Source organism: Pan troglodytes, chromosome 19 (genome assembly GCF_028858775.2).
Source record: "Pan troglodytes isolate AG18354 chromosome 19, NHGRI_mPanTro3-v2.0_pri, whole genome shotgun sequence".
Lineage (NCBI taxonomy): Eukaryota > Metazoa > Chordata > Mammalia > Primates > Hominidae > Pan > Pan troglodytes.
Window position 1 is genome coordinate 89,258,025 of NC_072417.2, and position 13,227 is coordinate 89,271,251.

General features: G+C 53.2%; 1 protein-coding gene across 1 annotated transcript; it reads left to right on the forward strand.

The window, feature by feature from the left end:
* Positions 1-6,645: 6,645 nt before the first annotated feature.
* On the forward strand, positions 6,646-12,775 carry UBALD2 (UBA like domain containing 2). Its single transcript, XM_001151089.8, has 3 exons — positions 6,646-7,045; positions 7,327-7,389; positions 11,673-12,775. The coding sequence occupies exons 1-3, from the start codon at positions 6,926-6,928 to the stop codon at positions 11,982-11,984; spliced, it is 495 nt and encodes a 164-aa protein (XP_001151089.3). The 5' UTR covers positions 6,646-6,925; the 3' UTR covers positions 11,985-12,775.
* Positions 12,776-13,227: the final 452 nt, after the last annotated feature.

Here is a 13,227-nt window from a genome sequence, read left to right on the forward strand (position 1 = left end):
GGGCACTGGTACATGTTCGTAGTCCCAGCTGCCCAGGAAGCTAAGGCAGAAGGATCACTTGACCCGGGAGGTCGAGGCTGCAGTGAGCTGCATTGCACCACTGCACTGCAGCTGGAATGACATTGAGACACTCTTAAAAAACAAAAAAAGGGCGGGCCAGGTGGGAAAGCTGCCTCGTATCTGAAGTCAGTGCCTGCCACAACAATAGGCCTCTTGTGTTTTGGACATGAAGCTATAGTGGCCTAGCTCCAGGCCCATCCATTTCTGTCCTCCCCAGAGAAAGTGGCTGGGAGTCCTGAGTCTGAGCAGATAACTAAGGACCCCTGAGAAGGAGGACCCTCCTTAGAAAGCTTTTACTTCTTGTCTTTTCCTTAGCAGAGAGGCAACCTCCTGTGTCCAGCCAAGTGTCTCTTTGAAAAGATTGCCAGCGCTGGGCATGGTGGCTCATGCCTGTAATCCCAGCACGTTGGAAGGCCAAGGTGGGCAAATCACCTAAGGTCAGGAGTTAGAGACCAGCCTGGCCAACATGGTGAAACCCTGTCTCTACTAAAAATACAAAAATTAGCCAGGCATGGTGGTGGGCGCCTGTAATCCCAGCTACTGAGGAGGCTGAGGCAGGAGAATCGCTTGAATCCAGGAGGCGGAGGTTGCAGTGAGCCGAGATCGCACCACTGCATTCCAGCCTGGGTGACAGAGCAAGTGTCTCAAAAAAAGAAAAAGAAAAAAAAAAAAAAGAAAGATTGCCAGGGACTCACCTACCATTAGACACACCTAGCAAGCAGAGGCAGGGCCACCTTATCACTGGGTTGGCAGGTACAGGACAGAAAGTACTCACCAGTCAGAGTGCTGCTTTTAGGAAATGCCATTAACTGTGCTGGGAGTGGTGCGGCCTTTGTCCCTTGTGGGACATGTGACAATTGGTGAAAAATGTAATCTGGCATAAGCCAGCAATGAATTCATCACTGGGGAATTGGCTTTCACCTTCCTGCTGCTTCCAACAGCACAGAAAAGCTTTTGTATCTTTTCAGTATCATTGAGGGAGAGCTAAGGGGGATTCCAGGGGGCGGACAGGGCTTACAAAGTCGAATGTGATCATTAAGAGAGCCAGCTCTGGAAGCAAACACCAAGTATCTGGGCTCAAATCTCAGCTCCCTGAGCTAGCGAGTGATGTTGGGCAAATCACTTAGCCACCCTGACCTCCTTCATTTTCCCTTTTATTAACTGGGGATATGCAGAGTCCCACCTAACTGGGTAGTTGTGAGTATTAAATGATGTAACCCAGGCCAGGCGTAGTGGCTCACACCTGTAATCCTACCACTTGAGGAGGCCGAGGCAGGTGGACTACTTGAGCCCAGGAGTTTAAGACCAGTGTGGGCAACACAGCAAGACCTTGTCTCAAAAAAGAAAACAAATTAGTAAACGATGTAAAATCCAAATATAGCACAGAGCTGGGCTCTTAGTGTGTTCCCAATAGACAGAGCTCTTCTCATCACCCAGGAAGACTGGGATATGCCTGGAGTAGAAGCAGCCCTTCTGCTCAGTTTCCTTCCTCTTTGAGGCAAAAGAATAGACAAAAAAAAAAAAAAAAAAAAAAAAGGCTAGGCGCAGTGGCTCATGCCTGTAATCCCAGCACTTCGTAAGGTCAAGGTGAGAGGATCGCTTGAGGCCAGGAGTTCAAGACCAGCCTGGGCAAAAAAAATAAAAATAAAAATCAGCCAGTTGTAGTGTTGTGTGCTTGTAGTCCTAGCTTCTTAGGGGGCTGGGCTGGAGGATTGCTTGAGCCCAGGGGAGTTGAGGGTTGCTGCAGTGAGCTACTACACTCTAGCCTGTGCACAGAGCAAGACTGTGTCTCAAAAAAAACAAACAAACTGGCCGGGCATGGTGGCTCATACCTGTAATCCCAGCACTTTCAGAAGCCGAGGCGGTCAGATCGCTTGAGGCCGGTAGTTTGAGACCAGCCTGGAAAACATGGCAAAACCTTGTCTCTACTGAAAATACAAAAATTAGCCGGGTGTGGCAGCGCATGCCTGTAGTTCCAGCTACTAGGGAGGCTGAGGCACGAGAATCGCTTGAACCCAGGAGGCAGAGGTTGTAGTAGCCGAAGTCGTACCACTGCACTCCAGCCTGGGTGATAGAGCGAGAAGTTGTCTCCAAAAAAAGAAAAACAAAGCATAAATTTGCAATGAAAAATAGCAGCAAAAAATAGGTTATGTTAAACAAACAAAGGCTAGCAATAGCGTTGGAAATCCACAAAAGGAGAAGAAAACCATCGCACCACCAGTGCCTCCTGGACCCGAGCCTTCAGGGAGTGTGTGAGTCCAGCCTGGCCCATCTGCCTTGGCGCTGCTTGTTTTCATTGTCTTCTTATTGGCCCTTTCCCATTCTCCTCCTCTCAACACCTTCCTACTTCTCTTGGCCACCTTGTCCTTTTGTCCTGGCATCTTGAAGAAACAATAGGGAAGCAAGAAATAAAAATTAGAGGATGGAAAAAAGAAAGGAAGAAAGGAAAGGAAAGGAAGGGAGGGAGGAAGGAAATGAGCTTTTGGATCAATCAAACCTGAATCAAATCCCAGTGCTACCATCAGTCAGCAGGGAAAAGCGAGTGTTCATGACCTTGAGTGGATTTTGTTTCCTCTCTGAGCCTTGGGCCTATTGGGAGTTCTGAGAGCCCTCAAATTCCATCTTTCAGCTTTGTTGGATCTGTTTGGATTTAGGGAAATAAGAGGTGGAAAGGAGGAAGAAAGGAACAAAAATTTATTTTTATTTTTTATTGTCATTATTTTTGAGACAGAGTCTCACTCTGTCGCCCAGGCTGGAGCGCAGTGGCATGATATCGGCCCACTGCAACCTCCACCTACGGGGTTCAAGCAATTCTCGTGCCTCAGCCTCCCGAGTAGCTGGGATTACAGACTACAGGCACGCACCACCACGCCTGGCTAATTTCTGTATTTTTTTTTTTTAGTAGAGACGGTGGTTTCACCATATAGGCCAGGCTGGTCTTGAACTCCTGACCTCAAGTGATCCGCCCGCCTCGACTTCCCAAAGTGCTAGGATTACGGGTGTCAGCCACTGCGCCCGGCCAGAACAAGAATTTAACGCACTGCAGAGATGGAGGTTGGGAATGCCAGTTCTCTACCCTTCCCCTAAACCCATTACCCAAGAGAGCTGGTGTCCTTTTCTCCCCATCCCCACGGAGGCGGGGAGGGTTCACTCATTCCAAGCATCTCCAGCGGAACTCTTAGTGCCCTCTATAGATCTTTTGGGGAAGGGGCCCTTTGAGAGTCCCACAGAAGTGACAGCTGCAGCGGGAAGGGAGGTAGCATGGGTGAGCTAACCACTGCCTCACTCCACCGCTGGACACTCTTCCCCTCCACTGTCCCTCAGCGGCCCCATCTGTGAAATGAGATTCTGGATTTGGGGGAGGATTGAAATGAGTTAATAGACATTCAAGTCTTAGAGAGCTGCCTGGCTCACAGGAAGTGCTTGGTAACTGGCAGCTGCTTGTTATGGTCCGGCTATTGTGTGCCTGTTTCAGGACTCATTCAATGACTTGCATTCACAACAACCTTGTCATCCGGGAACGGAGGAAATACTGCTAAGATTGTTTCTCTTCTTGGTTGCTGCCTCACCGCTTGTCCTGGAGCCCAGACCATTGATGTAACAAGGATTTTCTTTCTGAGGATACCATGTTTTATTTGTGATTCAAGCCTTTTTTTTTTTTTTTTTTTTTTTGAGATGGAGTCTCGCTGTGTCACCCAGGCTGGAGTGCAGTGGCACAAAATCGGCTCACTGCAAGTTCTGCCTCCCAGGTTCATGCCGTTCTCCTGCCTCAGCCTCCCGAGTAGCTGGGACTGCAGGCGCCTGCCACCATGCCTGGCTAATTTTTTGTGTTTTTAGCAGAGACAGGGTTTCACCATGTTAGCCAGGATGGTCTCGATCTCATGACCTCGTGATCCACCCGCCTTGGCCTCCCAAAGTTGCTCTATTTTACCTACCATACATTGTCCTCTCAGATTAAAATAATAGTACCTTCAGTTAATAATACCTTGCATTTAGGAAGTTGCTTTCCTCCCATCAGCTCAAAGCCCTCTACAAACATGACCTCATTCATTCTCCCAGGAGTGGGACAGTCCTAGGTTTCCCAGCTACTCATCTCCAACCGGATTCTCAGAAGCCAAAATATGGATTAAGCACTTCCATGTGTCAGGACCACAAATCACGGGCTCTGTTGCTCTCCTTCCTTCTTCCTGAGTGACCTTAGGCCCACAGAAGATAACTAGAACCTGAGTCTCTCTGGCTTGGGGGCCTTGCCCTCCATGCCCTGCCCAGGTGCCCACAGCTGGGCCCTGCAATTGTTAAACATTACATAAACTGGATAAACTGCCTTGATTTCCAGGAAATAACAGGTTTGGCAACTTTGGACTCTTGCTTTCCTTGGGAACTTACTTCTGAATTAAGACCTACAGGCTCATAGGGGACATTCCACTACAGCCAGAAATGTCTCTCCCCAGGGTAGACCCTCCTACTCACGGCCCTGGCATGTTTGACACCCGCATGTACTTGTGAAAACCTGGAGCCCCACAGTGACAGTACTTCCTTCTTCTGGGCTGCTTGCGGCCTGAGCTCCCTGGCAATGTATGCTGCTGGCTGCTCACTTTTGTTTTCAACTTGCAATTACTGGACGGGAAGGCTGCAAGCTGTACTGGAGTCTCCAGCCACACGCCAGGTCCCAGCCCACGTGTACTTCAGGGCCATTCCCAGGAAAAAGCTGACTCCTACTCCTTCAAAACAAACAAATAAACAAAAAACGAACCAAATGGAATGAGCTCATGATAGTACCTGAATTTGTTTTTCATCAGTACAGAAACATTAACCTTAATTGTAATCTTCTTCTTGTTTGTAAACTTTAAAAATACATACTGTCAAGTTTTCTTAGATAGGGAGTTAAATCCAATTTAGGCAAAGTCAAGATAGAACCACGACGTGCTTTCTTATTATAAGCCTCCTTCTGTTCTGCAGACCTTTAACTGGTTAAAATACACTTTGTAATTAGTAGTTCAGATAAAAACTCACAAAGTTCTCCGGAAACAGAAATTCTAACAGTGAATCCCTAACAATATTTATCTTCCCAATCTCTTCTGCCCCTTCCCCAATCTGCTTAAACTCCTAGTTCTTTTCCTACCCCAACAATTCTCAAACACAGCCCTGAAGATCAAACCCTAATCCAGAAGATGGAAGCTCAGCACATACAAACAAATCTGGGGCCAGGCATGGTGGCTCACACCCGTAATCCCTGTGCTTTGGGAGGCTGAGGCAGGAGGATCACTTTAGTCCAGGAGTTCAAGACCAGCCTGGGCAACAATAGTGATATCTCATCTCTACTAAAAATTCAAAAATTAGTCAGGCATGGTGGTGTGTGCCTGTAGTCCCAGCTACTCGAGAGGCTGAGGCAAGAGGATTGCTCGAAGTTACAGTGAGCCATGATCATGTCACTCTAGCCCTATCTAACAACCACCACCACCAAATTTTGGACTTTAAAGGGCTACCACTGAGAAACAGTATCTCTGTAGAAACACTCACTGTTTGTTATTGTTTGTTTTTATTTGGTAGAGATGGAGTCTGTGCTATGTTGCCCAAGCTGGTGTTGAACTCCTGGCCTCAATTATCCTCCTGTCTCGGCCTCCCAAAGTGCTGGGATTATAGGTGTAAGCCATCCCAACCCCAGACTCCACCCCTACTGCCACCCGTTGTTTTTTTAAAAGATGGTAGAAATTAAAGCTTCATCTTAGCTTTCGTGACAAGCAAGAGAAAAAAAAAAGAAAATTAAAGCTTCAGTTAGGTCAACCGATTTAACAAGAAAAAATTCTTGACTTGGCATTTTGGCTACTGAGAAAGTCTCACTTTTTTCCTTGCATATTTCCTTGCATATCGTATTTATTGTACGTAAGTCTTGGCTTCCATCTTCAGAGAGCAAAGTCTTTGGTCTAAAAACTGAGAAAATACTGCTCGATCCTTGCGGTGGGTAGTGATTAGAAGAGGGCAGGACGCGGGTTCCTAGGGTGCAAGTAACGTTCTGTTAATTGATCTGGGTGTTCACTTGGTGAAAAGTCTGGGAGCTGTACCTGCGACATCGCACTTTCCTAATGTACGTTATATTTCAATACAAGATTTTTTTTAATTGGACTGCTTGAAAGTTATTTTTAAAAATTACATGCTTTTGAGACTTGAGCAGCTGCAAAGGCTCTGTTTTCTATTTTGATCATTCTGTTTCTCGAGATGACCACATCTTTCAGAGGAAATGAGTCAAAGCCACTCTGTCTTGCTTTTCCAGCTGAGCATGTTCTGTTTCAATGAAGTAATGAATGAACTTGGCCGCACCACCCCCAAGCCTACAACAGCAAACAGAGGGCCCTCGGCCAATCAGCAGGCACTCCGGGTTTTCAAGTTGAGTTCAAACAGGACCACCGGAGGCCAATCAGAGTGCGCGGCCCCGCCCCGAACGCCCGGCCGTGACCAACCACGAGGCCGGATGAGCCAAAACACAGCGGCCGGCCAATGCTGGGGAGCCCCACGGCGCCGAGCTCCGCCAATGGGCGCGGCCGGGCGAAAAGAGAAGCAGTGAGGGCCCCACAGGCCGCAGGATTCGAATCGAACGTCCTTACGGGAGCCGGGCGCTGGCGGAGCGGCGCCCCGGCCAATCAGCGGCGGTCCCCGAACGTTGGGCCGGCCCAGCCCCGCCCCGCGCTGTTGTTTGTGGTGTCGGCCGGGCCGCGGGAGTCGAACCACAACATTCGCCGGGCGGGCGGCGGCGGAGCGGCGGCAGCAGCGGTGAGCGCGAGCCCCGGAGCCCCGGGCGGCCGGCCTCCCGCGCCCGCGCAGCCCCGCGTCTGCGTCCGGCCGGAGACGCCGGGCACCGCGCCGCGCCATGTCGGTGAACATGGACGAGCTGCGGCACCAAGTCATGATCAACCAGTTCGTGCTGGCCGCGGGCTGCGCGGCCGACCAGGCGAAGCAGCTGCTGCAGGCGGCCCACTGGCAGTTCGAGGTGCGAGCCTGGCCGCCGCGGGGCCGGGTCGCGGGGGTCTGGGACGCCGGGCGGCGGCGGGGGCGGGGAGCGCTCCTGTTGTCGGCCCAGAAGGCGATCGGCGCCCGCGAGCGGGTCTTACGCGGGACCGGGGCCGGGACCGGCTCCCCCCTGCACGTGGGGCAGCCGAGGGTCGGGGGCCGCGGGCCGGGCGCGGAGGCGGGGAGAGCCGGTGGGGGGCCCGGCCGCTGCGTTTCCTGACTCCGCCTGGCCCGCCGTGTCACTGCCCTGTTTGTCCGCAGACCGCGCTGAGCACGTTCTTCCAAGAAACCAACATTCCCAACAGCCACCACCACCACCAGATGGTAAGCGGCGGCGGGCAGGGGCGCGGGCCGGGGCCGCTGTCAGCGCGGCGGTGACAGCCATGTTGCCGGGGAGCGCCGCGCCGCGAATGTAAACAAAGAGCCAAAATGTCTTCCAGGAAAGAGCGGCTCCCGGGCCGGCGCTGGCGCCTCCAACTTTGAGGCCCGCCTCCCGGGCTGCTGCTGCTTGGCCTCGGGACTGGTGCCCGGCACTGGTCCCTGAGGGGAAGCGGCGCCAAAGTTGGGGGGAGGGGGAGAGGGCCGGGGGCCTGGCGAGGGGCTCAGGAGCTGGGGGACCCCAGAGCCAGGGGATGGGGAGGGGGCTCGGGTGATGCCCGGACGTCTGAGGCACTGGGAAGCCCGCGCGAAGGGCCCAGGGAGGGCGCTGGGGGTGCTTGTGTTTATGGGGACCCCCTCGTGCTGTTGAGTGGTTCCCCCCTCCCCCTCCACACACACACACACACCCAGCGCTACAGAGAACAGGAAAGGCATGAATCCACCCTGGCTCAGGAAGCCGGGCTCTACCCACCAAGATCTGTTCAACCTTCCGAAGCCCAAGGGGACTGGGAAGTTGGAAGGACATACATCCCCCAAGCCAGGAGGACACACAGATTTTGACCCAAGATAAGGCCAGGAATGTGTCTTTAATCTCTGTGTTGAGCTCCACCAGCCAGCACACAGAGAAGTGGTCCGGGGTCTGGATTTGCTTTCTTTTTCATTCTGGCCCAGGCCCAAGCTTTTGCCCTCCTGGCCATGGGGTACTCTGCTTTCTTGAGGCCCAGGACATCCCTGCTGTACCCTACCCCCCTAGTTACCTATTAGCCCTGCTGGGGGAGGAGGGGCAGGGCTCAGCGATAGGGATCTTAAAACATTGTTCCCCAGGAGAGCTGTTGTGGACTCTAGGTGCATTTTTGGGATTTTTAACACTTGGAGCCCTTGCCTTTGGCTCTCTGTTTTCATCTAGTCACAGAGGACAAGTAGAGGGGTCTGTCTTGACCTTTTTAGCTAGTTTTTCTCAGAATGGCTGATGCTGTATATAAATCAAGCCAAAATGGCATTTGAGTATGATGGGAGCATGGTGCTGGCCACAGGGCTCTTAGAAACCCAAGAGGGTTTCATCTCCAGGAGACACCGTCCCCTGCACTTGACCAGGAGAAATGGCCAGTGCCTGCCTATGCTTGAGTCTCGAAGCTTCCTGCCATCTCCTGTCAGAGGATCCTTGAGATTTCCTCCCACCAGCTGTGGCCATCCCAAAAAGCTCAGAACTTCCAGATACTACAGCCATTCTGAGGGGCTGAGAACAGGGAGGCTCCCCAGGAAGAGCTGGTCTGGCATCCTGTTTAGTTCCTATTGCCCCTCCTCTGCAAATCCCAAGGAGATGCTAAGTCTCTTTTGAAGCTTCCCTCAAGGAAGGCAGCAGGTTTTGTAACACACATAACCAGTGTCACACACATCAGTGCCCAAGTCTGAGTGCCTTAGCAGCACACATCAGTGCCCAAGCAACACACATCAGTGCCCAAGTCTGAGTGCCTTAGCAGCACAGTGGAGGACACCATCCCTGCTCTCAAAAAGTTCGTGGTTTCTTTTTTTTTTCTAATTTTATTTTTGAGAAAGGCCAGGGCAGGGGGAGTCTCTGTGTGGCCCAGGCTGGTCTTGAACTCCTGGCCTCAAGCTATCCTCCCGCCTCAGCCTCCCGAAGTGCTGGGATTATAGGTGTGAGCCACTGCACCCAGCTGGCAATTTCTTTTCTCTTTTTTTTTTTTTGAGACAGAGTTTCACTCTTATTGCCTAGGCGGAGTGCAATGGTGTGATCTTGGCTCACTGCAACCTTCACCTCCTGGGTTCAAACGATTCTCCTGCCTCATGGGATTACAGGCACGTGCCACCTGTAATCCCACACCTGGCTAATTTTGTATTTTTAGTAGAGACGGGGTTTCTCCATGTTGATCAGGCTGGTCTCGAGCTCCCAACCTCAGGTGGTCCGCCTGCCTCGGCCTCCCAAAGTTCAGGGATTACAGGCGTGAGCCACTGCACCCGGCCTGGCAATTTATTTTAGACAAAGTAAGTCAAAGGAAAAAGATCAAAAAACGAAACACTAGAGACCAGTAACGGCAAAATGGCAAAACCAGAAGTCATGAGTAACTGATAAATGGTTGTCCTGTACATTACTGTAGATTCCCATAGTTGGAAGCTTCCCAGTTGATAAGGAGGGCTTCCCAGTTGGAAGTGGAGAAAGGCACTACAGACTTGAAGTGGGAGGACAAGGGTACAGGGGACAATGGGTTTTCTTGAGAACTGGCCGAGGGGGCATATCTGGTTCAAAACCCTCATTTTACAAAAGCAGAGAGAAGCTCCAGAGAGGTTCAGGAACTTGCCCAAGCTCACACAGGCAGGCCACCACAGGCCTGCCAGCCATCATCCCTGCTGTTCTCTGGCGGCTGTTTGAGGAGACAGGCCTCGCTGGCTGGCGGGGAACTGGGGAAGTCGGTCACGATGCTGTGATGCAATTGGCCTCCACCCCCACCCTTCATTCATTGTTTCCTGCTGCCGAGAAGTCATCCCCAGAGGGTGGCGGTGGAGGGGGGGGGGGCAGGGAGTAGTGGAGGGAGGAGGGGAAAGGTCTGGGTGGGGCCAGGCCTCTGCATTGAGTCCTTTGGCCTCCCCCTGAGGACCCCTAGAAAGGCAAGGGTCAGAGCTCCCTTGGTGCCCTGGGTGCTGACATGGTGTGGGGCTCAATGGACAGGGTGTGCTAGTGTCCCCCTTCCATGTATGTTACACACCCCCTACACAACCTCCGGTTTCTAGCTGTGAAAGCTCCCTCTGGTTTTTTTTTTTTTTTGAGACGGAGTTTTGCTCTGCCACCCAGGCTGGAGTGCAGTGACACGATCTCAGCTCACTACAACCTCCACCTCCCGGGTTCAAGTGATTCTCCTGCCTCAACCTCCCAAGTAGCTGGGATTACAGACGCCCATCACCACACCCAGCTAATTTTTGTATTTTTTAATAGAGACAGGGTTTCACCATGTTGGTCAGGCTGGTCTCGAACTCCTAACCTCAGGTGATCCGCCTGCCTCGGCCTCCCAAAGTGCTGGGATTACAGACGTGAGCCACTGCGCCCTGCCAAAGCTCCCTCTTTCAAGGTGAAGAGCCCTCAAGTCTTGTTCCCCCAACTCCTGTGCCTGGGGGAGGGGCCAGTGTTGCTAAAATTAGGAGAAATTCAAAGAAGGACTCCTGTGGCTTCCTGGGAAAGGGAGAAAGCAGCTTTGAGGTCCCAGCCAGTTTTGTGTGGTCTTGTTCTCTGTGTTGCCTCTTGCCCATGCTGCTGACGAGGTGCTCCTGGATGGCACTCCAGCCCCTGCCCCCAGGGTAGTGACAGAAGACAGCAGATGGGGGACTGTATACCCCCAGGAAGAGGACTGAGGGGCTGGACAGACAGAGAAACTGCCAGCCTGCAGCCAAGGGCAGGCCAGCTGTGTGTGCGGCCTGAGGCTACAGACACAGGACATTGAAATCCCTGGTTTGTGTCCTCAAGGGGCCCGGATATAAAGGGGCTCTTGACTCTGTCTGTGCAGCGTGGCCCAGTAGATGTTAAGAGCTTGGTCCTGCAAACTTGGGAGCTGGGGAGGTCCGTCTTCTCAACTTGCCCTCTGCTGTGGGTGCATTTTCGGGCAAGTGACTTGACTTCTGGGCCTCAGTTTCCTCATTTGTCATAAAGAGAGGATAATTGAAGCCACTAAGTGTCATTGTTAAGGGAGGCAAAGCCTTCAAGGCCTGGTGGCTGTCACCCTTAGTGTGGTGTGAACCCATCCACCAATGTGGTTTAACTTTTCCAGGGTTGGCACAGGAGGGAGAGCCTCCCCGCTGGCCGCTCTCCCTTGCCTAGCAGCCTGGGAGCATCTGAGGGTGGCTGGTGGGGCAGTCAGCTGGTCTCCCTGCCCAGGGAAGGCGTGGAACAGTGGTGTCCTGGGCTGCCCCCTTGCCCTTTTCACTTTAATCTGACACCTTAGCTCCTGGGTGCAATTAACCATTTACTTTGAATGCTCCTCGGGGTGTCATTTCCAGGCCTCATGAAACCCCGTTGGTTTTGATAAGGTTCTTGGGTTTTGTCCTTGTTTTCTGTTTGTATTGGCTCGGGGAGAGGGCACTTTTGTCCTGTGGAAGCTGCTTGTGCGAAAATGAATGAAGCTGAAAAATGGGAGTAAAGGAGCGGCTGACCTGGGTAAGCCCCATCCAGTGGCTCGGGGACCCCCGAGGCAGCCTCCCCACACCCGTGTTCTCTCCCGCAGATGTGCACTCCCAGCAACACCCCTGCCACGCCGCCCAACTTCCCCGACGCGCTGGCCATGTTCTCCAAGCTCCGCGCCTCCGAGGGCCTGCAGAGCAGCAACAGCCCCATGACAGCCGCAGCCTGCTCCCCACCTGCAAACTTCAGCCCCTTCTGGGCCTCGTCCCCGCCCAGCCACCAGGCGCCCTGGATCCCGCCCTCCTCCCCCACCACCTTCCACCACCTCCACCGCCCACAGCCCACGTGGCCCCCAGGAGCACAGCAGGGGGGCGCCCAGCAGAAAGCCATGGCGGCCATGGACGGCCAGAGATGAGACTGGACGCCGCCGGGCGCTGGGCTGGAGCTGGGGGCAGCCCAGGGTTGTGGGGACACAGGAGGGCCAGGGAGGGGGGAGCCGGGGAGGGCAGGGGGTTTCCCGAAGATCGCACTGGAAGATTTTATAAAAGAATTTTTGTGGGTGGGGGGGACAGTAAACTTCCTGGGCCACGTGGGTCCTTCAGGAGTTTTTCAGGCAAGTTTTTCCTCTGTTTTTAATATATAACTATAATATATATGAATATATAAATATAACTAATGTGCGTGAGAATGGGCCTGGCACACCTGGGGTGCTCGGGGGTAGGGCTGCCATGCTGCAGAGCCGATGGAGTGATGTTGCGGGCACAAGGCATCTGTCAGCTGCCTCCTTTAACAGCCATGCCTTCTGGAATCTGGAAGAGGACACCACTCCTGTAGTCACCGGGCAGCCACATAGCAGCTGCAGGTCCCAGGAGGGCCTGAGGCCAAAGTTGTGGAAGGCCCTCTTGGTATCAGGGCTCTCTCCCCATGGCCTCTTCCCCACCTCTGATTGCTGGTTGTGGCCCCATAGCTCATCACCCCTGTCTCCTGCTGAATGTGCAGGGCTGATGTGGCACTGAGGAGCTGACTGGTCAAAGGCCAGGCTCTGCCCAGCAGGGGACTTGACTGCCCTGGGCGCCCTGCCCCTCCCGCTGCATGTCCAGGTCCAAAGTGGAGAGCCTGCCTTTGGGTTTAGTTCCCGAATCAGAATCCCATCTCACCAGGGTGAAATTTTAATTTAAAAACTTAAAAAGAGACTTTTCTAACTTCCCTGGTTTGCGGTGCTTTTATTTGCGTTGGTGGGAAAAGCGGTCTCCTCAGAAGAGGGGTGGTGGGGGTCCCTTGCCACTGGGCTGGTCTGGATGTTGTTGCTGTGGGATGGTCACACCCGGGGCTCTGACAGCAAGGTCCAGGTTGGTGTGGGGAGGAGAGAGGGGCCGGGGTCCGTCCTGAGTTTCTGTGACCTTCCCTTCTTGGCCCCATCGGTGTAGCCCCCACCCACAGAGCCCTAGTGAGAAGAGCTGGAAGCCATTTTCATCTGCAGTGGGGAGAGCTTCCTTCTAGCTGGGGGCCTCCTGATGGCCCCCCCAGGCCCTCCCAGGAAGCATCTTCCAGCTGGGCTCATCTCCGATATTCCTCCCCTCAGCTTCCCAGGGCAGTATGTCCCTTTGGGTCATGGCCTGTGGAGTGGCCATGACCCAAAGTTCAATTAAGGCTGGCGG

Excerpts from the sequence above, each read along its gene's own strand:
- UBALD2 (XM_001151089.8), top strand. The coding sequence starts at position 6,926 with ATGTCGGTGAACATGGACGAGCTGCGGCACCAAGTCATGATCAACCAG. Across the intron at positions 7,046-7,326 it reads CGGCCCACTGGCAGTTCGAG|ACCGCGCTGAGCACGTTCTT; the intron begins GTGCGAGCCTGG and ends GTTTGTCCGCAG. Across the intron at positions 7,390-11,672 it reads GCCACCACCACCACCAGATG|ATGTGCACTCCCAGCAACAC; the intron begins GTAAGCGGCGGC and ends TCTCTCCCGCAG.